Source organism: Anolis sagrei, chromosome 11, assembly GCF_037176765.1.
Source record: "Anolis sagrei isolate rAnoSag1 chromosome 11, rAnoSag1.mat, whole genome shotgun sequence".
NCBI lineage: Eukaryota > Metazoa > Chordata > Lepidosauria > Squamata > Dactyloidae > Anolis > Anolis sagrei.
In genome coordinates, this window is record NC_090031.1 from 20054652 (window position 1) to 20078547 (window position 23896).

The following is a 23896-nucleotide window of genomic DNA, read 5'->3' on the forward strand; positions in this document are numbered from 1 at the left end:
GACCTGTAGATTCCTGTCATGCCGTCAAGCTGGGTACAATTTCCAAACCTCATTAGGGATATAATTATTTCAGAGTAGACATTATAACCTCACACACTCCCCACCCCTGAGTTCTTTATCACTTATACATTCCTATCTGCATCTTTTAATTACTACTTCTTAGATAAGAGAGCTAAAATACTGCCATAAACTGGCATAAGAATATATTAAAACAACCCTCAAGGTAAGCTGAGGACCAACGCTTAAACGACTAAATTCTCTGGGACTGTTGTAAAACCGAGTTTAGTTGTACTCAAGGCATTGGAGAGGCTTTGAGCCTGTGCTTCAAATGGCAACTTCGGCTTCTATCGAGAGGGTGGTATATTTACAATGGGACACCAGCTCCTGACTGCTAAGAAAACATTCAGTTAAATTATCTTAAGCTACCTGCTTTATAGCCTGAAAATTTTGCAATCATCTCCTTTCTCTCAGCCCCAACCTGTTGTCAAGACACCTACCTACCTTGGCCACTATAAAAATGCCAAGCCATGGGCCTAATTCTGGGGGTCCACCAACATTCCGGTTGGTGGGCAGGAAAAGAGATTTAAAGATGAACTTTAAACACTCTGGCATAGACACTGAGAACTGGGAAGCCCTGGCCCTTGAGTACTCCAGTTGGGGGTCAGCTGTGACCAGCAGTGCTGTAGAATTTGAAGAGGCACAACTGCGAGACATGGGCATCACACTCAATTTCTGAAACAATTCCATTAGCATTGCCTCCAAAAGATCTAGCTAATCTCTTTGGAAGACAAGCGGATAAATGTCAGCGTGCTGGAAGAAGCAAAGACCACCAGCATTGAAGTGATGGTCCTTCGCCATCAACTCCGCTGGACTGGCCACGTTTCCCGACCACCGTCTCCCAAAGCAGTTGCTCTACTCCGAACTCAAGAACGGAAAATGGAATGTTGGTGGGCAGGAAAAGAGATTTAAAGATAGGCTCAAAGTGAACCTTAAAAACTGGCATAGACACTGAGAACTGGAAAGCCCTGGCCCTTGAGCACTCTAGCTGGGGGTCAACTGTGACCAGCAGTGCTGTAGAATTTGAAGGGGCACGACTGGAGGGCAAAAGAGAGAAATGTGCCAAGAGGAAGGCGCGTCAAGCCAACCTCAACCGGGACTGCCTTCCACCTGGAAACTAATGCCCTCACTGCGGGAGAAGATGCAGGTCAAGAATAGGGCTCCACAGTCACCTACGGACCCACCGCCAGTACACTGATCTTGGAAGACTATCCTACTTGGACAACAAGGGATCACCTAAGAAGAAGAAGATTCCCCCAAGCATTATCTTGTACATGTGGGGGAAGCCTTGTCCTGTTTTGTGTCCCAGCTTTCGTTGGGGGTCCTGATCCATTTTTGTAAGCCTCCCAAAATTGTGAGGGTTGTTTTCTGTTCTTTTGTTTTGGGGCCCGAAAATCAGGCTATTATGGGGGGGGGGGGGGGGGTTCCCAAAGGTCAGAGTAATTACATGGGAAAGTTGTGGGGGAAAAATAATGGGAAACGGAATGCTTTCATGGGCATCTATTACCTAAGACTTAGTTCAGGCAACGTAACCCTCTCATGAGAAGCTAGGCTGAGTTCTCTGATTCAAGTCAAGCCTTCAGTTTTGGATTCAAGTATTCTGGAAGTTTCAATGTTCAGGTTTTTGTATTCAAGTTTTTGTATACCTTTTGCTTGTGTATCAGTCTGGGGGTCCTTTGATTCTCAGAATGAGCTCTGCTGTTGCATTGCTCCTGTTCAAAGAACCTCTCAAGGGTTTAGTTTTGTATCTAACGCAGCTTGGAATTTAATAAAGACCCCAAGTCAATCAAGAGGTAGATGCCAAGAAAGACATGAGATATGCTTTCTGCCTTGTACATGCCTCTCTGATAAGGAGATTCTACTGCATTGGTTCCCGACCTGTGGTTTGCGGACCACCAGTGGTCTGCAAGAAATAAAATACAGTCTGCGGTCTCACCATTACTATACTGTTGCCTTGAAACCATGTGGCAACAAGAGCAACTGGTCTTGTGAAACCCTCTTATAGTGCCGAGGCAACAGGGATGTCGGGAGTGGAGAGGCTGATGGCCCACGAAAGATTACTACTATCACATCAGCTCTAGATTATTAAATATGGTTTTCTGTGGGCAAGTAGATGGCAACTACTGGATGGCATATGTTCTGTAACAGAAACTAGAGCTGAATCATAGAATCATAGAATCAAAGAGTTGGAAGAGACCTCATGGGCCATCCAGTCCAACCCCATTCTGCCAAGAAGCAGGAATATTGCATTCAAATCACCCCTGACAGATGGCCATCCAGCCTCTGTTTAAAAGCCTCCAAAGAAGGAGCCTCCACCACACTCCGGGGCAGAGAGTTCCACTGCTGAACGGCTCTAACAGTCAGGAAGTTCTTCCTCATGTTCAGATGGAATCTCCTCTCTTGTAGTTTGAAGCCATTGTTCCGCGTCCTAGTCTCCACGGAAGCAGAAAACAAGCTTGCTCCCTCCTCCCTGTGGCTTCCTCTCACATATTTATACATGGCTATCATATCTCCTCTCAGCCTTCTCTTCTTCCTGCTAAACATGCCCAGTTCCCTAAGCCGCTCCTCATAGGGCTTGTTCTCCAGACCCTTGATCATTTTAGTCGCCCTCCTCTGGACACATTCCAGCTTGTCAACATCTTTCTTGAATTGTGGTGCCCAGAATTGGACACAATATTCCAGGTGTGGTCTAACCAAAGCAGAATAGAGGCGTAGCATGACTTCCCTGGACCTAGACACTATGTAGAGTCTAATTTAATCGACCTTCGCTTATCTGACATTTTGTCTTATCCGACGCCCCTAAACAACAAAAAACAAGCATAAAGCAGTGATGAGAAAAGTCTGCCTCTTGTTTGGGAGCATGACTTGTACTCATTCTTGTTGCTTCTAACATTGAGGCACCACAACGCAAAAATCGATTACAACAGGTCCACTAGGAAACGTGTCTAGCCTATGGTTCCTATATTGGTCATGTCTCGCCTTTCCTAACAGTTGCTTAGTGCAGTGTGCGGAACCTTTTGCTGTGTGTTGCTATGCAGTGTTTATGCAGAACTTCGCACAAGTATGGCGATGAAAAGAAGGAAGGTGTATTGTACTGCTTTTTCTGTCGATTTGTTGTAAAACATGATGTTTAAGTGCTTAGTTTGTAAAATAATAACATAGTTTAAATCATAAATGTAATATGGTAGGTTTTTTTCCTTAATTCCTCCGTATTATCCAACATTTTGTTTATCCAACGTTCTGCTGGCCCATTTATGTTGGATAAGCCTGTGTTGGATGGGGCCGCACTCCCCCTGAAGACGTAGGTTCGCAGCTTGGGTGTGACCCTGGACTCATCGCTGAGCCTGGAACCCCAGGTTTCGGCGGTGACCAGGGGAGCATTTGCACAGCTAAAGCTTGTGCGCCAGCTGCGCCCGTACCTTGGGAAGTCTGACTTGGTCACGGTAGTCCACGCTCTGGTTACATCCCGTATAGACTACTGCAACGCTCTCTACGTGGGGTTGCCTTTGAAGACAGCTCGGAAGCTCCAACTAGTCCAACGCTCGGCAGCCATGATTTTAACAGGAGCGGAGCGCAGGGAGCATACAACCCCCCTGTTGCGCCAACTCCACTGGCTACCGATCTGCTACCGGGCTGAATTCAAAGTGCTGGCGTTGGCCTTTAAAGCCCTATACGGTTCGGGCCCAAGTTACCTATCTGACCGCATCTCTGCCTGTGAACCCACCAGAACTTTGAGATCTTCCAGGGAGACCCTGCTCTCGATCCCGTCTGCTTCTCAAGCTCGGCTGGCAGGGACGAGAGATAGGGCCTTCTCGGTGGTGGCTCCTCGGCTGTGGAACACCCTTCCTAAGGACATTAGACTAGCACCATCTCTAATGGTATTCTGCAAAAATGTGAAGACCTGGCTGTTTGAGCAGGCGTTCCAATAATTAGTGCAATGATTAGTTAATGAACACTGGAATGGAACAATGGATGACAAATCTGGAACATGTTTTTGATGACGAGGCGACAGTGAATGGGTATTGTAGTAACTGTTTATTGTGTAAGGTGTTAGGTTGTTAACTGTTTCTATACTGTATCACTGAATTTTTGCTGTTCGTATTTGTTGTGAACCGCTGTGAGTCGCCTTCGGGCTGAGAACAGCGGTATAGAAGTAAGGTAAATAAATAAATAAATAAATAAGCGAGACTCTACTGTATATTGAGCAGAGAACCTGAATGCCTGGAGATACTGTTATTCCGGGGAATGACTGGAGAAGGATCCCTTTCTCTCCATGTTTTCCAGTTCTGATCATTCAGTTCTACCCAATTGTCTACCTCCCTGCACTTGATAAACTGAGTTGCATTTCGGGAAGTTCCCCACCACTTTGAGATGGCAGGATTGGGCTCTATTTTTTGGTGTTGCCAGTTTGCAAATCTCAGAATTAGCCTACTTTTGTGCGTATGTGATATAGATGCTAAAACAAATGCAAGCACAGGAAGACTGAAATCATGAATTCTGTAGGACGCTTCCTATCCTATTTAAGGCAAGGAGGGCTCCTTTCAGACACAGCATATGTTTTCACCGACATTTTATCAAACCTGGACTTCCCCCTGGAAGACAACAACGTGCTTATGAATTACAGCAAAGTCAATACAAAATCTGGAACCGAATAAAAAGGATGGAGTGGAGTTTGGTAGCCAACCTTAACTTGGCATAGCATGCAAATCCCTTTCTGTGCATCATTCAATAAGTGATGGTGTCATCATATATTTTTTGTTTTCTTTGCTTCCCCAAAGGAATGAAATTCTGTACCAACCTGGGCTCTTAAACTGATCCGGGCTGGGAAGGTGGTGGAGGGGGGAGTTACTCGCTGACGCAGGGTGCTCGCTACGCAACATCTGAGCCACCCGAGGCCCCATGGAACCATAGTCCGCGTACGATAATGGAGCCCGTAGGTCACCGGGCGGAGAATAGAAACCGTAATCGGGGATCCCTGGGGATACATTGACGCTATCATTGCGGATAGTGGATTGGTGCTTATTTTCAAATATTAATTGCACTCAGTTACAAATAACGGAAACATTACAGAATCATAGTAAGAATAATTCAAAACTTCAGAAGAGAGAACTGACCACCATTTGATCGTACCTTCTCCAGGGTTAGAATAACCGAGGCTCATAGTTATAAAGGCCTCGAGCCTATATTACCATCATTTTAAAACAAGCTAAATCACCATTTGATTCACTAGAAGCCCCCACCCACTCCCTTTAGTCACACATTAATATGTAGAAATTCAACACAGTGCCCTACTGATTAAAATAACACAATCAAATAAAATGTGAAATATATTGAGAAGCAAAGAGAGAAGCTGATCTTCACTTTGCACTGAACACATGAGCTGCCTTTCTCTATACCCCATTTATAAGCAAAGGAATCCCCCAATTGTACAAATACATGATTTGTGTATATGTGAGTATACTATGTGCGTATGGAGCAGCTTTACTGGGGAATACAGGTTTAATCTCTCTTAGCTGATCAGGAATATTCTGTATTCAGGATATTTTTTTAATGGAGTACTTGCATATACATACGGAGATACCCAAGTCTAAACATGTTATTCATGGATGTTTATAGAAACGTAATCTACTTAGCTTGAAGGCAGTTTTACACACAGCATTTGGAATAATTTTGTGCACAAAACAAAGTTTGCGCACAGTAAACAACCAGAAAGCAAAGGTATCACTATCTCGACTACCTAATTGGACAATTTTGGGTTTTGGGTTATTTGGGATTTTGGAATTCCAGATAAGCAATGATCAAGCTGCGTGCCCTTGTGTGGATTTCCTGAAATCCTGAATTACATCAAGATTACCCCACACCAACCCTAGTTCTGTATCACACATGGACTGCAGCTGGCCCATCATTTCATTGTATCCCCAGCTACAAGGATCTGCAGCAGGTGAGCGAGTCCAGGTGTCCGAGACTTCAACTCTCAGAAGCCTCAGCTGGCTTGGCTAACAGTAGGAATTCTGTGGTCTGAAGTCCAAAAACACCCAGAGAACCAAAGGTTGGGAACTATAGTATAGTCTCGCTTATCTGTCATTCCGTCTTATCCAACGCTCTTATCCTACACCCCTCTTTTCTTCCAGCATTTGCCCTTCAATTAAAGGTGTGCTCCACAAGTCTCTCTCCATTCCCAATAAGTGAAAAGAGCAAGATGAGGAGGAGGAGGAGGAAGGAAAGGGGGAAAAGAGGAAGGACCGGAAGTGGAAGCATCCTCCCTCTTTCCCTTTGTGATTTCCACACTCCTGTATCTGGGCACTTCCTGCTGGGCCACCTTGCCTTAACCCTTTGTTAGTATTCTAGGTGTCTAGCACCACATTGGATGGGTAAAAGTAGGAGTCTCCGTATTATCTGATATTTTCATTTATCCGACGTTCTGCCGGCCTGTTTGTGTCGGATAATCGAGACTCTACTAAACTAGGAAAAACAACAAGGCTTGAAGAGCTGAGGATATATATGTCTCTATATGCATTTCAATGAAACAAACGGTGTGTTTACATAAATCCTTCAATCCCAGCGGATTGGAGGCATATTTTAATATCTGTGGAAAGCAAGCAGGAAAGACTATTTCTTGTATTGTCGAAGGCTTTCATGGCTGGAATCACTCAGTTCTTGTGGGTTTTTTCGGGCTATATGGCCATGTAGATGCCTCTAGAACATGGCCATATAGCCCGAAAAAACCCACAAGAACTGAGAGAAGACTATTTCTTGTTTGTGTGATTTGAGTAAGGCGCCCTGACATCTGGAAATCTAGCTTCCTTCTGCACCTACTGTTGTGCGTCCAACTAAAAATAAAAGCAGGCTTGAACTTGAAAGTGGAAAAGATGGAATTACTTTCCAAAGATCCCCCCTCCCTTACATTTCCTGGCAGGTTCATTATCAAGACATACAATTCCATGATGAAAACAAAGATGATGAGAAACAAGTGAATGTGGAGGAAAAGATAAATCACAACTCAAATTTTCCTATTCAAATCAATGTGTGTAGAGAGAGAGAAAAATCATATTGAGAAAAGTAATAAAGGAAGTGTCTCTTCCCAGAAGTATGTTCAACTGAATTCATTTCTTCGCCAACTTTTGTAGTGGCTCTTTGGTTATGTCTTGTGTTCCTTACAGAACCAATAAGCCTTAGGCTGCAACCATTTCCTATCTCCCTCTGCACTTTCCCATTGGGAAGAGGAGACTCCAGATTTACTTGCAAGGTTTATCACAGAGGAATTTCTATCCAGGTGGATGTATATAATTGGGTCTCTATCGAGAAGCTGTCTGTGTCTCTGGCCTAGTTTCAAAGACCTCCAGAGGATGCCAAGCAAGCGGTTGGGTGTTCCAATAACAGAATGATTTCGGCACATGCAAACCCTCCAAGACGAAGGGCGTTTCTCCAAGGACAAGACTCCTATTTTGCTCTTCACCTGAACCACAGAAGTGAAAATACCTGAAACCTCCCACACAACTTCAGGAAGATCTCTGATACCAGGGGAAACAAGGCCTCACTGATGCCAATCGGATGAGACCGAACCCCATTTCTCTCGCTCTGCCCCCCGCCCCTCCCACTACGAGGAACACATGCAATTTGGCAGCCGTTTGCACCATCAGTGTTTATGATAATAGCCGTGCATGCTTGAAAGCAGCAGGAAATTTTCAATATAACTATCATTAAGACAAAACGCTTTAAATCAAAGCCATTACCGCGCCTGAGAGTTAAAGCTCACAAGATGAGGCCACTTTTTTATCTTTATGAAAAATTCATAGAACAAGCTGCCAAACATCATCTTCCTGCTCGAGAGAGTAAATGATATAATAATATTTAATGCTGCCGATACAGATGAAAGTGGAGTAAGAAGCGGCGTGCTGTAATGTGTACATCAGGGAGACACAGTTGAACAAGGCGCTCCGACACACAGCAGATGTAGCGCTGGGCAGAAGCGTGGAGAGAACGCCTGTCACCGCCTTCCGCAACATCTATGCACCAGAGGCAGCTCTTTGATGCCTATACAAGCCTGGTTGTCCTGGGAGAGCCACCACACCGCTAGACTACTCAAAAGTGTACAAAATGGTAGGATGGAAAGCAAGGCTCGGCACAAAAACACTCCAATAATCATAGAATCATAGAATCAAAGAGTTGGAAGAGACCTCATGAGCCATTCAGTCCAGAGGCAGCCCTAGGTAATTTTCAAAGGTAAGTAAACAGCATTTTGATGCCTGCCCCCCCCCCCCCAAACCAATCATTGATACATATTTTCTCTTCGTCGTGGGAGTTCTGTGTGCCATATTTGGTTCAATTCCATCATTGGTGGAGTTCAGAATGCTCTTTGATTGTAGGTAAACTATACATCCCAGTAACTACACTTGCCGCACTTGCTCCCTTGCCTGGCCCACTGGGTCTGGAGGCGTGCCTGAAGACCCCGGCGTGTGCACCAAAAGTCACCTCTTCTCCTGACTTTCTCCTCAGCCATTGGGACCAAGAGAGAGAGAGAGAGAGACAGAGGTGGAGATGCCCAACTTTCCTGAAGGTAGGCACAAAAACAAAGGAGGGAGCGGAGGTGGGAGATACCTCCAGCCGGAGGAGCTCTCTCTCTTTCTCTCTCTCTCTCGGTCCCAATGGCTGAAGAGAAAGTCAAGAGAAGAGCCAACTTTTGGTGCACCTGCTGGGGTCTTCAGACACGCTTCCGGACCCGAAGCGGGCCAGACGTGGCGGCTCCGCCCCTTGGCCCACCCACGGATTGGGGAGAGGAGAGGAGGCGGGTGGAGCGCCAGGGGATCGGGAAAGGGAGCCGGTCACGGGGAAGGGATCGAACGCGGAGAACGATTGAGCGCCGACTCTGCTCGTGTTCCAGGTGGCCAGGTGGAGCAGGAACGAGAGGGGCTAGGCGAGGCTCAAGGGCCCGGCCGCTTTGGGAAGAGGATCGCCCGGCAGCGAGGCAAGAAAGCCGAGGCTCCCCCCGGACTGCTAGGGCTGTTGTGAGCTGAGGGGGCACTTCTCAAGTGGTGGTTGAGGGGCATTTACAGAGGCATTTACAAGTGTTCTGCGACCGCTTACTTCGCGTAATGGAAGAGCCGCCCCTGATCCAGTCCAACCCCCTGCCAAGAAGCAGGAATATTGCATTCAAATCATCCCTGACAGATGGCCATCCAGCCTCTGTTTAAAAGCTTCCAAAGAAGGAGCCTCCACCACACTCCGGGGCAGAGAGTTCCACTGCTGAACGGCTCTCACAGTCAGGAAGTTCTTCCTCATGTTCCGATGGAATCTCCAGACTCTTTATTGATGGGAAAAAGTTAGTGCAACAGGCCAGGCAACTGAGCCTCACCTGGTAGAAGGAACAAAATGCTGGAAATACTATAAACCAGCATCCTTCTCATTTTGGGAATCACATGATACCAGAAAGCCAATCCTGAGCAATTTTTTGACAACAGAGCTCCCGAGGTCTACTGCTGTTCTTTGGTCTCCTCAAGATGCTGCGGAGGGCAACCTGTGTGCTGCCTTCGACTGAGGTATTAGCACTCCTCATGCCAGAGTGGGATGAGCCCCCGGTGGCGCAATGGGTTAAACCCTTGTACCGGCAGGACTGCTGACTGACAGGGTTGAGCTCCCTCTGTCAGCTCTAGCTCCCCATACGGAGACATGAGAGAAGCCTCCCACAAGGATGGTAAAACATCAAACATCCGGGCATCCCCTGGGCAAAGTCCTTTGTTGTTGTTCATTCGTTCAGTCATTTCTGACTCTTTATGACTTCATGGACCAGTCCACGCCAGAGCTCCCTGTCGGCCGTCACCACCCCCAGCTCCTTCAAGGTCAAGCCAGTCACTTCAAGGATACCATCCATCTTGCCCTTGGTCGGCCCCTCTTCCTTTTTTCTTCCATTTTCCCCAGCATAATTGTCTTCTCTAAGCTTTCCTTTCTTCTCATGATGTGGCCAAAGTACTTCATCTAGGCCTCTACTATTCTTCCCTCCAATGAGCAGTCAGGCTTTATTTCCTGGAGGATGGACTGGTTGGATCTTCTCGCAGTCCAAGGCACTCTCAGCACTTTCCTCCAACACCACAGTTCAAAAGCATCTATCTTCCTTCGTTCAGCCTTCCCTATGGTCCAGCTCTCACATCCGTAGGTGACTATGGGGAATACCATTGCTTTGACTATGCGGATCTTTGTTGCCAGTGTGATCTCTCTTCTCTTCACTATTTTATCAAGATTGGTCATTGCTCTCCTCCCAAGAAGTAAAGGTCTTCCCATTTCCTGGCTGCAGTCTGCGTCTGCAGTAATCTTTGCACCTAGAAATACAAAGTCTGTCACTGGCTCCACGTTTTCTCCCTCTATTTCCCAGTTGTCAGTCATTTTTGTTGCCATAATCTTGGGTTTTTTGATGTTTAATTGCAACCCAGCTTTTGTGCTTTCTTCTTTCCTTTTGATTATAAGGCTCCTCAGCTCCTCCTCGCTTTCGGCCATCAAAGTCCTTGGGCAATGTCCTTGAGACGGTTAATTCTCTCACACCTGAAGCGACTTGCAGTTTCTCAAGTCACTCCTGACATGAATTTTAAAAAAACTGAAAAAAGGGAAGGAAAAAGATGCCATAGGAGAGCCTACTCACACAATCTGAAAGCAAACTTTGCTTTTTTGCACTGGCTTTGTTGGCTGGTTGGTTAAGAGCTGTTCTATGTTGGTTTGCAAAATCAGTGTGTTAAGGCATTAGGGTGTTAAGACTGATCTAATTCAATAAAATAGACTATCTTCATAGAATCATAGAATCATAGAATCAAAGAGTTGGAAGAGACCTCATGGGCCATCCAGTCCAACCCCCTGCCAAGAAGCAGGAATATTGCATTCAAATCACCCCTGACAGATGGCCATCCAGCCTCTGCTTAAAAGCTTCCAAAGAAGGAGCCTCCACCACACTCCAGGGCAGAGAGTTCCACTGCTGAACGGCTCTCACAGTCAGGAAGTTCTTCCTAATGTTCAGATGGAATCTCCTCTCTTGTAGTTTGAAGCCATTGTTCCGCGTCCTAGTCTCCAAGGAAGCAGAAAACAAGCTTGCTCCCTCCTCCCTGTGGCTTCCTCTCACATATTTGTACATGGCTATCATATCTCCTCTCAGCCTTCTCTTCTTCAGGCTAAACATGCCCAGTTCTCTAAGCCGCTCCTCATAGGGCTTGTTCTCCAGACCCTTGATCATTTTAGTCGTCCTCCTCTGGACACATTCCAGCTTGTCAATATCTCTCTTGAATTGTGGTGCCCAGAATTGGACACAATATTCCAGATGTGGTCTAACCAAAGAGGGGTAGCATTACTTCCTTAGATCTAGACACTATGCTCCTATTGATGCAGGCCAAAATCCCATTGGCTTTTTTTGCCGCCACATCACATTGTTGGCTCATGTTTAACTTGTTGTCCATGAGGACTCCAAGATCTTTTTCACACGTACTGCTCTCGAGCCAGGCGTCCCCCGTTCTGTATCTTTGCATTTCATTTTTTCTGCCAAAGTGGAGTATCTTGCATTTGTCACTGTTGAACTTCATTTTGTTAGTTTTGGCCCATCTCTCTAATCTGTCAAGATCGTTTTGAATTCTGCTCCTGTCCTCTGGACTATTGGCTATCCCTCCCAATTTGGTGTCGTCTGCAAACTTGATGATCCTGCCTTCTAGCCCTTCATCTAAGTCATTAATAAAGATGTTGAACAGGACCGGGCCCAGGACGGAACCCTGCGGCACTCCACTCGTCACTTCTTTCCAGGATGAAGAGGAAGCATTAGTGAGCACTCTCTGTGTTCGTCCACTTAACCAATTACAGATCCACCTCACCGTAGTCTTGCCTAGCCCACATTGGACTAGTTTCCTTGCCAGAAGGGTTTCCTTCACCAGCCTTCCACCTCTCTAGCTGCATTAACAGATATTTTAGCACAGTTTAAATTTGAACATTGATAAACGACTACTGACAAGTGATTGGGGACACATTAACAAAACACTTGATGCAGACCAACTTTCAAAACCCACGCGAAGTAAAAAAGTCCTCCGAGCCCAGCAATTGCTTATGATGGCAAATAAATACATCTGAGCGGGGATGTTGTGTGCATGATCAATATTTATAGCCTAATCAAAATGTCCCCGATCACGAATTAAAAGCGTCGCTCTCGCCCGGGGCCTGGCCCATCGCACGGAGGCTGGGCAAAGCTTCGCCGAGAGAAACTGCAATCAGGGCGCCCGTTCTTCTTGCCGCGTTTGACAAGAGTTTCCACTTGAGGGGCTCATCTTTAATCATTATGAAAGCACAGAAGTTTAATCCATTTTTGATGTAAGTGCTAATAGCTCTGTGTCCTTGAAGTTCAAAGTGGTCTTCGTGCGTGTCACTAATTAGCCAAGCAAGGCAACCCGTCCGCACTCTCGCATGATTCTAATTAGAGCCTTCACAACAAACAAATGTCGACTTAACTGAGGCAGTGCTAATTTTTTTCTCCTTTGACAAATAATTTTGGAAAGCAGTAGATACACTTCCCTACTTCTTGAATACCGAGTCCTACATCTTGTCTTGCGCCTCTCTTTTCTCCGTGGTGTCCTTTCATCCAATACCCATCCAAAGTTGTGCTCCATTTTTGCTAGGATAACTAGCTACCTAAGAGGAGTTTTCTTGAAAGATTTCCCCTGACCCATTTCCTGTGGGCTGAGAGCAATGAAACTAGTCCTTCTCTATATAGGTGCCACCAAGGGATACACACTTCTCCACTTCTCCCCTCTTTTTAAGCAACTGTAAACACCTCTCACCTCCGCAGGAGTCTACCGTATACCATGCAGCTGTGGACAAGTCTACATAGGGACCACCAAACGCAGCATCGCCCAAACACGAATCAAGGAACACGAAAGGCACTGCAGACTGCTTCAAGCCATAGCAGAGCACCTGATGAACCAGCCTGGACACAGCATATTATTTGAGAACACAGAAATGCTGGACCACACCAACAACCACCATGTCAGACTACACAGAGAAGCCATTGAAATCCACAAGCATGTGGACAATTTCAACAGAAAGGAAGAGACCATGAAAATGAACAAAATCTGGCTACCAGTATTAAAAAACTCTAAAATTACAACAGCAAAACAACAGAAAGGAAACAACCAGGCACATCTTAACACCTCTCCACAAAAGATTTTCCCAGGCTCAGCCAGGCCTTCAAATGCTAATGAAGGTGGTCAGTTGAAACATTCACACCTAGCTCCAGCAGAGAAGAGCTCTGTGCACCACCCCAGCCATTCCACAGATATATAAACTCATTGTCCTAATTCCAACAGACCTCACTACCTCTAAGGATGCTTGCCATAGATGCAGGCGAAACGTCAGGAGAAATGCCTCTAGAACATGGCCCTATAGCCCGAAAAAACCCACAAGAACCTAGTGATTCCAGCCATGAAAGCCTTCAACAATACATGTAAACACCTCACTTGTAGAAGTTGACAGGTTGCTCCAAAAGCCACGTTGGGACTTCCGAAATCAAAGTCTCGTCTGAAAAAGGCTTGCCCTTCCAAAATAACTTCATTGTTGGAAAGAGGTGGTAGTCTACTGGTGTGAGGTTGGGTGAAGAAGGGGATGCGGTTGAATTTCAAAGCCACAGGAGCATGCTTCCATTTGGGCAACAGGTGAGTTGTGAACTGGTGCCTTGTCTTGTGTTCCATGTCTCTTAGTTTGGATGACCTCCCACAATTTCTGCTGCAGTGAAGCCTAGTACGCCCCAGTGATCATGGTCCCCTTTGCTAGGAAATCCATCCATATTACTCCATGCTGGTCCCAAAATACTGTGAGCATGACCTTGTCTGCCGAGAGTTGGGCATGTGCCTTTTTTGGAAGCCGTGACTCCCGATGCTCCCATTGCATCGACTGGACTTGAGTCTCAGGATCGGAGTGATGGACCCAGCTTTCATCCTGTGTGATCAGTCTGCTGAAAAAGTCTTCCTGGTTTCCATGGCACATCATTGTCAAGAGAACCTGAGATCATTTGACTTGTTCCTGCTTCTGGAAAGGTGTGAGCAGCAGTGGGGGGCCCAGCGAGCAGATACCTTATGCATGTGAAGATAGAATCATAGAATCAAAGAGTTGGAAGAGACCTCCTGGGCCATCCAGTCCAACCCCCTGCCAAGAAGCAGGAATATTGCATTCAAATCACCCCTGACAGATGGCCATCCAGCCTCTGCTTAAAAGCCTCCAAAGAAGGAGCTTCCACCACACTCCGGGGCAGAGAGTTCCACTGCTGAACGGCTCTCACAGTCCTAATGTTCAGATGGAATCTCCTCTCTTGTAGTTTGAAGCCATTGTTCCGCGTCCTAGTCTCCAAGGAAGCAGAAAACAAGCTTGCTCCCTCCTCCCTGTGGCTTCCTCTCACATATTTATACATGGCTATCATATCTCCTCTCAGCCTTCTCTTCTTCAGGCTAAACATGCCCAGTTCCCTAAGCCGCTCCTCATAGGGCTTGTTCTCCAGACCCTTGATCATTTTAGTCGCCCTCCTCTGGACACATTCCAGCTTGTCAATATCTCTCTTGAATTGTGGTGCCCAGAATTGGACACAATATTCCAGATGTGGTCTAACCAAAGCAGAATAGAGGGGTAGCATTACTTCCTTAGATCTAGACACTATGCTCCTATTGATGCAGGCCAAAATCCCATTGGCTTTTTTTGCCGCCACATCACATTGTTGGTTCATGTTTAACTTGTTGTCCACGAGAACTCCAAGATCTTTTTCTTGACATCATTGTCAAGAGAACCTGAGATCATTTGACTTGTTCCTGCTTCTGGAAAGGTGTGAGCAGCAGTGGGGGACCCAGTAACCGGATACCGTATGCATGTGAAGATGGTCTTGGATGGTTTTTTCCACGGACTTCACACTCATCTTGACATTTTGGGATAGGTGGTTATGTGGCGATTTTCCGAAATGGCACCTCCACTTGCTGGATGATGTGTTCATCAATAGCAGAGTGGGGTCGCCCTGGAATTGGAGCTATTTCCACCGAAGTCTGACCACATTGGAATTAATGATGCCAGTTCCTGACTCCATCATATGATGGGGAATCATCACCATAAACCTTTTTCGTCTTGCAACGACCAGCCCAACGTGACTTACTCCATATACCGGGTCCTAGAGAAGTGCACTTGGAAAGGACCAGGCGCAGATGGGCTTTCTCTATTTCTGCCCCTGCCTTGTGGAATTCCTTGCCGCCCGACATGAGAGCCATGCGTGACTGAGGGCCTTTTACTCTCGCACGTAAGACCTGACTTTTTACTAGAGCATTCGATCTCTGTTGATTTTTAATTTTTGTATGTATGCATTTTATCTTTTATAATTTAGCTGTAAATCGCCTAGAGCAGTGGTTCTCAACCTTCCTAATGCCACGACCCCTTAATACAGTCCCTCATGTTGTAGTGACCCCCAACCATAACCCTAACATTACGAATCGCCATGTAAATAATGATCTGCAGGATGTATTTTCATTCACTGGAGCAAATTTGACACAAATATCCGGTATGCCCAAGTTTGAATACTGGTGGGGTTGGCGGGGGGATTGATTTTGTCATTTGTGAGTTGTAGTTGCTGGGATTTATAGTTAACATGTAAACAAAGAGCATTCTGAACCCCACCAACAATGGAATTGAACCAAAGTTGGCACAGAGAATTCCCATGATCAACAGAAAATACTGAAAGGGTTTGGTGGGCATTGACCTTGAGTTTGGGAGTTGTAGTTCGCCTACATCCAGAGAGCACTGTGAGCTCAAACAATGATGGATCTGGACCAAACTTGGCACAGATACTCAATATACCCAAATGTGAACACTGATGGGGTTTGGGGAAACTAGACTTTGACATTTGGGATTTATAGTTCACCTACAATCAAGGAGAGTTATGAATCCCACCAATGATAGAATTGTGCCAAACTTCCCACACAGAACCCCCATGACCAACAGAAAATACTGTGTGTTTTCTGATGGTCTTTGGCGACCCCTCTGACACTCCTTTGCGACCCCCTCAGGGGTCCCGACCCCCAGGTTGAGAAACACTGGCCTAGAGCATTCTCGGATGGAGGGCGATTAATAAGTTATTAAATGATGATGATGATGATGATAATCTCACCGAATGTCTCCTTTGGTGTGCAGCATTTCAAGGAAAGGAACTTGAGGACTGCACTGGATTCCACTGGGTCCATTCCCAAACCTCACACCACTTCAAGACCACTACCAGTCCTGAATTGTAAATTGGCTTGTAACCTACTATAAAGACTTATATCATTACACATGTGCAGTTTCAGTGTTGCATTTCTTTGCTCTCTACTGTTTTGGACTGCATGTTATCTTAATAAAGTTGTAAATTCGGCCTGCATCAAGAGGAGCATAGTGTCTAGATCTAAGGAAGTAATGCTACCCCTCTATTCTGCTTTGGTTAGACCACACCTGGAATATTGTGTCCAATTCTGGGCACCACAATTCAAGAGAGATATTGACAAGCTGGAATGTGTCCAGAGGAGGGCGACTAAAATGATCAAGGGTCTGGAGAACAAGCCCTATGAGGAGCGGCTTAGGGAACTGGGCATGTTTAGCCTGAAGAAGAGAAGGCTGAGAGGAGATATGATAACCATGTATAAATATGTGAGAGGAAGCCACAGGGAGGAGGGAGCAAGCTTGTTTTCTGCTTCCTTGGAGACTAGGACGTGGAACAATGGCTTCAAACTACAAGAGAGGAGATTCCATCTGAACATTAGGAAGAACTTCCTGACTGTGAGAGCCGTTCAGCAGTGGAACTCTCTGCCCCGGAGTGTGGTGGAGGCTCCTTCTTTGGAAGCTTTTAAGCAGAGGCTGGATGGCCATTTGTCAGGGGTGATTTGAATGCAATATTCCTGCTTCTTGGCAGGGGGTTGGACTGGATGGCCCATGAGGTCTCTTCCAACTCTTTGATTCTATGATTCCTCAACAACAACAACAACAATAGCACAAAACACTTCCAGAAGGAGATAAGGATGCTGGGGTCAGCCCAAGTGTCCTACAAGATGTCCAAGATGTCCTGTTGAGTCAGTAGGGAGGAAAACATGTCCGCCACTATGCTCGCCTTTTGCACAACTATTGCTGCCAATTTCCTAAGAAGCTCTGGCAGTGTTTTGTTTTTAAATCCTATAGAATCGGAACAGTGAGGACTTTAAAGCAGGTTGTGGTTTTTTGTGTTCCAACGATCTCATTTTCCTTGGCTTGGCTGACTTGCTGAGTTGCAGGACTAGAGTGGGCACTGCCCGTCTGTCTTCATTACGGGAGGAAAGGCTCAGAATGTTCTGTTATTGCCGTAGGAAGGTTCATTATGGTGATGTTTCAGAATCGTTTGTGCCAAAGACATTCTCTCTGCTCCAAGAGTGTAGTCGAGTCACAAGTGTGCCAGAGAGGAACAGGGACGATAACGCACAGAAGATGCCAAAAGGGGTGCCGAGGGCAAGCCCTTTTCATGTTGCACAGTAAAAACGCCATTCATGAGGTTGGCACTATATATATTAACTAGGAGTCTGCTGCCGAATAATTGGCCAGTTAGTTCAAATCAATATGTGAAATCCAGCTCTCCTCCCTTGCTCTTTTGACTCATTTCTGTCTTAGAGTTGCCAAGCAACAATGAGGTTTGCAATGACAAGAAAAAGCCACAACTGGCAGACTTCCCTGTCAAGGCCTGAACTGAAAAGAGAGTGACCCAATGTCCTTGGAGTTGACATTGTCTCGTCCTCTGGATGGGCTCTGATCGCCTGTTTCCTTATTCATTCATTCATTCATTTACAGCATTTATATTCAATGCCGATTATATAATTAACAAAGTCAGACAACACAAACAGAGATAAAGGCTGTTTTCCCCATCTTATTTCCGACATCTTGGAGGCTGTGCTCGACTCCGGCCAGGGAGGGGTGCTGTTGCTCCATCTTCCATGCCGAGGAGCTTTCCTCCAATCAATGTCCTTAAGGGCACCTTTCTTACTTCCCCACTAAAAGTGGTACCTACCTTTTTAATCTACTCACAAAACTACGGTGAGGTGGATCTGTAATTGGTTAAGTGGACGAACACAGAGAGTGCTCATTAATGCTTCCTCTTCATCTTGGAAAGAAGTGACAAGTGGAGTGCCGCAGGGTTCGGTCCTGGGCCCGGTCCTGTTCAACATCTTTATTAACGACTTAGATGAAGGGCTAGAAGGCATGATCATCAAGTTTGCAGACGACACCAAACTGGGAGGGATAGCCAATAGTCCAGAGGACAGGAGCAGAATTCAAAACGATCTTGACAGATTAGAGAGATGGGCCAAAACTAACAAAATGAAGTTCAACAGTGACAAATGTAAGATACTCCACTTTGGCAGAAAAAATGAAATGCAAAGATACAGAATGGGGGACAATGCCTGGCTCGAGAGCAGTACGTGTGAAAAAGATCTTGGAGTCCTCGTGGACAACAAGTTAAACATGAGCCAACAATGTGATGTGGCGGCAAAAAAAGCCAATGGGATTTTGGCCTGCATCAATAGGAGCATAGTGTCTAGATCTAAGGAAGTCATGCTACCCCTCTATTCCGCTTTGGTTAGACCACACCTGGAATATTGTGTCCAATTCTGGGCACCACAATTCAAGAGAGATATTGACAAGCTGGAATGTGTCCAGAGGAGGGCGACTAAAATGATCAAGGGTCTGGAGAAGAAGCCCTATGAGGAGCGGCTTAGGGAACTGGGCATGTTTAGCTTGAAGAAGAGAAGGCTGAGAGGAGATATGATAGCCATGTATAAATATGTGAGAGGAAGCCACAGGGAGGAGGGAGCAAGCTTGTTTTCTGCTTCCCTGGAGACTAGGACGCGGAACAATGGCTTCAAACTACAAGAGAGGAGATTCCATCTGAACATGAGGAAGAACTTCCTGACTGTGAGAGCCGTTCAGCAGTGGAACTCTCTGCCCCGGAGTGTGGTGGAGGCTCCTTCTTTGGAAGCTTTTAAACAGAGGCTGGATGGCCATTTGTCAGGGGTGATTTGAATGCAATATTCCTGCTTCTTGGCAGAATGGGGTTGGACCGGATGGCCCATGAGGTCTCTTCCAACTCTTTGATTCTATGATTCTATGATTCTGCTTTCAACTTGCTAGGGGGGCAGGTGAGCTGGGGCTAACGGCGGGTGCTCACCCCAAGCCAGGCTCAAATTGCTGACCTGCTGATCAGCAGGATTTTTCTGCAGCACAGCGGTTTAGCTCGCTGTGCTAAGCCCAGCCCCAACGATTCCTGAAGTTAGGTTTACAAGATGTCTTCTTGAGCCTCCTTTGACATCCAATCAGAATTTCGGACTTGGAAAGGATTTGGAATGTCAAACTAAAATTGATAAACTCCTATGATTTAAGGGAGAACTGGTTCAAGATGATGTACCAGTGGTACCTCTCACCTAGTAAACTGGCGAAATGTTACAGAAATGTATTGTCGAAGGCTTTCATGGCTGGAATCACTAGGTTCTTGTGGGTTTTTTCGGGCTATATGGCCATGTTCTAGAGGCATTTCTCCTGACGTTTCGCCTGCATCTATGGCAAGCATCCTCAGAGGTGAGGTCACCTCACCTCTGAGGATGCTTGCCATAGATGCAGGCGAAACGTCAGGAGAAATGCCTCTAGAGCATGGCCATATAGCCCGAAAAAACCCACAAGAACCTACTGTTACAGAAATCTTTCTGATTTGTGCTGGAAATGTAACAGTAAGAAAGGAACCTTCTGTCATCTTTGGTGGACGTGTGGGAAGTCTAAAAAATTCTGGGGAAATCACAAAAAAGATATTAGACTTAAAGATTGAAATGAAATCCGAATACTGTCTTTTGGGTATATTGGATTTCAATATCAACAAGAACAAAGATAGGCTATTTTTCCAAATGGCTACGGCGGCGAGAATGGTCTTCGCAAGAAAATGGAAGATCAAAGAGACACCAACTTTAGATGAATGAACACCCAAGCTATTAGATATTATGAATATGGACAATCTCACTCAACTCCTGAAAACTAAACACAGCACAAAACCAGTCCAATTGCTACGGACTGGTCTCCAATCAAAAAATACTTCAATATCAACTAACTACAGTAATTATAAATAATACTAACCTTCCTTCACTCAACCCAGGCCATAACCACTTAACCCCCCTCACTTTTTTCTCTCTCCTTCTTCCTCTACTCCCTTCTTCCTCTTTCTTACCCCCTTACCCCAACCCCAACACTTTTAACATTAAAATTTGAAATGCTGATGATTAACAACCCTTCAAATGTACTTTTGAAAACCTGTAATAGAAAAACATTTAAAAAATTGTCAGGAATTCTGGGAGTTGAAGGCCCAAACAGCTGGAGGGCCAAAATTTGAGGATGCCTGGGTTTAAGGGAAGGTTGGTGGATGGCAGTGGGATGGAGACTGACCTGGAAAGGACACATGCACAGTGGAGGACCTTCTCACAGTGACACCAGAGGCACTCCAAGTGGCCAGCTTCTGGTCAAATGACATTTAGCATAATGCCAATTTTTTAAAAAATTGTGTTTTTAAATATATGTTAACTATACCCTCAACTCTGCCAACCTAGTAGTTCGAAAACATGCAAATGTGAGTAGATCAATAGGTTCTACTCTGGTGGGAAGGTGTAGTCATGCCAGCCACATGACCATGCCGTCATGCGCTCCATGCAGTCATGCCAGCCACATGACCTTGGAGGTGTGTACGGACAACCTGTCCGGCTTAGAATGGAGATGAGCACCACACACCTCAGAGTTGGACACGACTGGACTTAATGTCAGGGGAAAACCTTTACCTATACCCTCAACTCATCGCTGAGCCTGGAATCCCAGGTTTCGGTGGTGACCAGGGGAGCATTTGCACAGCTAAAGCTTGTGCGCCAGCTGCGCACCTTGGGAAGTCTGACTTGGCCACGGTAGTCCACGCTCTGGTTACATCCCGTTTAGACTACTGCAGCACTCTCTACGTGGGGTAGCCTTTGAAGACGGCTCGGAAGCTCCAACTAGTCCAACGCTCGGCAGCCATGATTTTAACAGGAGCATACAACCCCCCTGTTGCGCCAACTCCACTGGCTACCAATCTGCTACCGGGCTCAATTCTACGTATGATTCTACGAAGAGACGGAGCGGAGTATTTAGTGTAATTATATTATTGTGTATTAGTGATATGTTGATTTGTTGTAATTGCTTTGTTGTAAATTGTCTTTTACATGTTGTACACTGCCGTGAGTCGCCCTAGGGCTGAGAACAGCGGTCAACAAATGCATAAAATAAATAAATAAAATAAATTCAAAGTGCTGGCGTTGGCCTTTAAAGCCCTAAACGGTTCCAGCCCAAGCTACCTATCCGACCGCATCTCTGCCTATGAACCCACCAGGACTTTGAGATCTTCCGGGGAGGCCCTGCTCTCGATCCCGCCTGCTTCTCAAGCATGGCTGGCGGGGACGAGAGACAGGGCCTTCTCGGTGGTGGCTCCTCGGCTGTGGAACGCCCTTCCTACAATACCCATTCACTACGGACATTAGACTAGCACCATCTCTAATGGTATTCCGCAAAAAGTGAAGACCTGGCTGTTTGAGCAGGCGTTCGAATAATTAGTGCAATGATTGGTTAATGAACACTGGAATGGAACAATGGATGACGAATCTGGAACATGTTTTTGATGACGAGACGACAGTGAATGGGTATTGTAGTAACTGTTTATTAATTGTGTAATGTGTTAGGTTGTTAACTGTGTCTATACTGTAGCACTGAATTTTTGCTGTTCGTATTTGTTGTGAACCGCTGTGAGTCGCCTTCGGGCTGAGAACAGCGGTATAGAAGAAAGGTAAATAAATAAATAAATAACTCACTTCTGACACGATAAATATATCTCCAAAGGCTTTGCTTTTCGTCCTAATTTTTGTATCGTTTCTGGGCTGAAACCAGGTAACTCCATACAATGTATGCCCTCCTCTTTTTCCATCTCTGAAAAGCAAAGCTCGGAGTCTCTTCATCCTAGTCCAGCACCATTTCCAAATCATTCTGCTTTTTATCCCAACGCATGACATCCCTCTCTTGACTTTTCCATCCCGTTTACCAGTACGGCGCTTCTGCCTCCGAAGTTTGTACTACTGGTGCCCAGATTTGCATTAATTGTTTACCGCAGCCTGGACAGGCCTTTTATTAATATTAATGAGTGACTGGGAAGAAAAGGGGCTCTTTATTTTTAGCCTCCTCTAATTGCGTAGTAATTATTCATCTACAAAACAAATGAGCCGAACTCCCATCGCTATGGCAACTGAAGCTCTGGCCTCCCACTGCAAGACGTTAACGGACTATTGCTCTGGTTAGAAGAAAACGAGACGCCTTTTGTGCAAGGACGGAAAAAGAGAAATCCAAGAGAAGTCAAGCTTTGGTTGGGCGGTGGGTTTAAGTTTCAATGCGTACGATTTATTATTAGGACACTTATACAGTCAGCCTACACATTTGTGGGTTAGACTTTGGCAGAGCGGATTAAAATCCGCACTTTAGGAATTTCTAGGACTTCCAGTGCAACTCCAGTAGAAATTGAATGTAGAGTCTCACTGGAGGACACAGACATTTCTAGAAAATAGGCCCCCAGTGTCGCAGTGAGTTACACCGCTGAGCTGTTGAACTTGCTTACTGAAAGGTCCCAGGTTCGAATTTGGGGAGCGGCATGCGCTCCCACTGTGAGGCCTAGCTTATTCTGCTTTGGTTAGACCACATCTGGAATACTGTGTCCAATTCTGGGCACCACAATTCAAGAGAGATATTGACAAGCTGGAATGTGTCCAGAGGAAGGCGACTAAAATGATCAAGGGTCTGGAGAACAAGCCCTATGAGGAGCGGCTTAGGGAACTGGGCATGTTTAGCCTGAAGAAGAGAAGGCTGAGAGGAGATATGATAACCATGTATAAATATGTGAGAGGAAGCCACAGGGAGGAGGGAGCAAGCTTGTTTTCTGCTTCCTTGGAGACTAGGACGCAGAACAATGGCTTCAAACTACAAGAGGAGATTCCATCTGAACATTAGGAAGAACTTCCTGACTGTGAGAGCCGTTCAGCAGTGGAACTCTCTGCCCCGGAGTGTGGTGGAGGCTCCTTCTTTGGAAGCTTTTAAGCAGAGGCTGGATGGCCATTTGTCAGGGGTGATTTGAATGCAATATTCCTGCTTCTTGGCAGAACGGGGTTGGACTGGATGGCCCATGAGGTCTCTTCCAACTCTTTGATCCTATGATTCTGCCAACCTAGCAGTTCGAAAACATGCAAATGTGAGTAGATCAATAGGTACTGCTCCGGCAGGAAGGTCACAGTGCTCCATCCAACCCACACGACCTTGGAGATGTCTGTGGACAATGCCGGCTCTTCAGCTTAGAAATGGAGATGAGCATCAATCCCCATAGTTGGACACAACTGGACTTAATGTCAGGAGAAAGCCTTTACCTTGAAAAAGGCCTGGAAATTTCAATTGGTACAACAGGCAGCAGCCAGGTTACTAACTGGTGCTTCTTACAGGGAGCGATCTACATGAAACCGCTGGGAGAGGTCATCCGGAGTTTTGGAGTTAGGTGCCACCTCTATGCAGATGACACACAACTCTACTACTCTTTTCCACCTAATTCCAAGGAGGCCTCTCGGGTGCTGGACGAGTGCCTGGCCACTGTGGCTGTCTGGATGAGGAAGAACAAGCTGAAGATCAATCCCAACAAGACAGAGGTCCTCCTGGTCGATCGTAAACCTGACCAGGGTATAGGGTGGCAACCTGTGTTGGACGGGGTTACACTCCCCCTGAA

General features: G+C 45.9%; 1 protein-coding gene across 16 annotated transcripts in view; it reads right to left on the reverse strand.

Moving 5' to 3' along the window:
• Window positions 1–23896, reverse strand: part of MSI2 (musashi RNA binding protein 2) — an 819550-nt gene that overhangs the window by 44126 nt on the left and 751528 nt on the right. For 9 of the 16 annotated variants that reach the window (XM_067472006.1, XM_060757066.2, XM_060757071.2 and 6 more), the window contains one exon: window positions 4856–5032. The exons of the other annotated variants lie outside the window; for them this stretch is intronic. In XM_067472006.1, the coding sequence (XP_067328107.1) occupies window positions 4856–5032 (177 nt within the window). The remainder of the gene's footprint in view (window positions 1–4855; window positions 5033–23896) is intronic. 16 annotated transcript variants of the gene reach the window in all.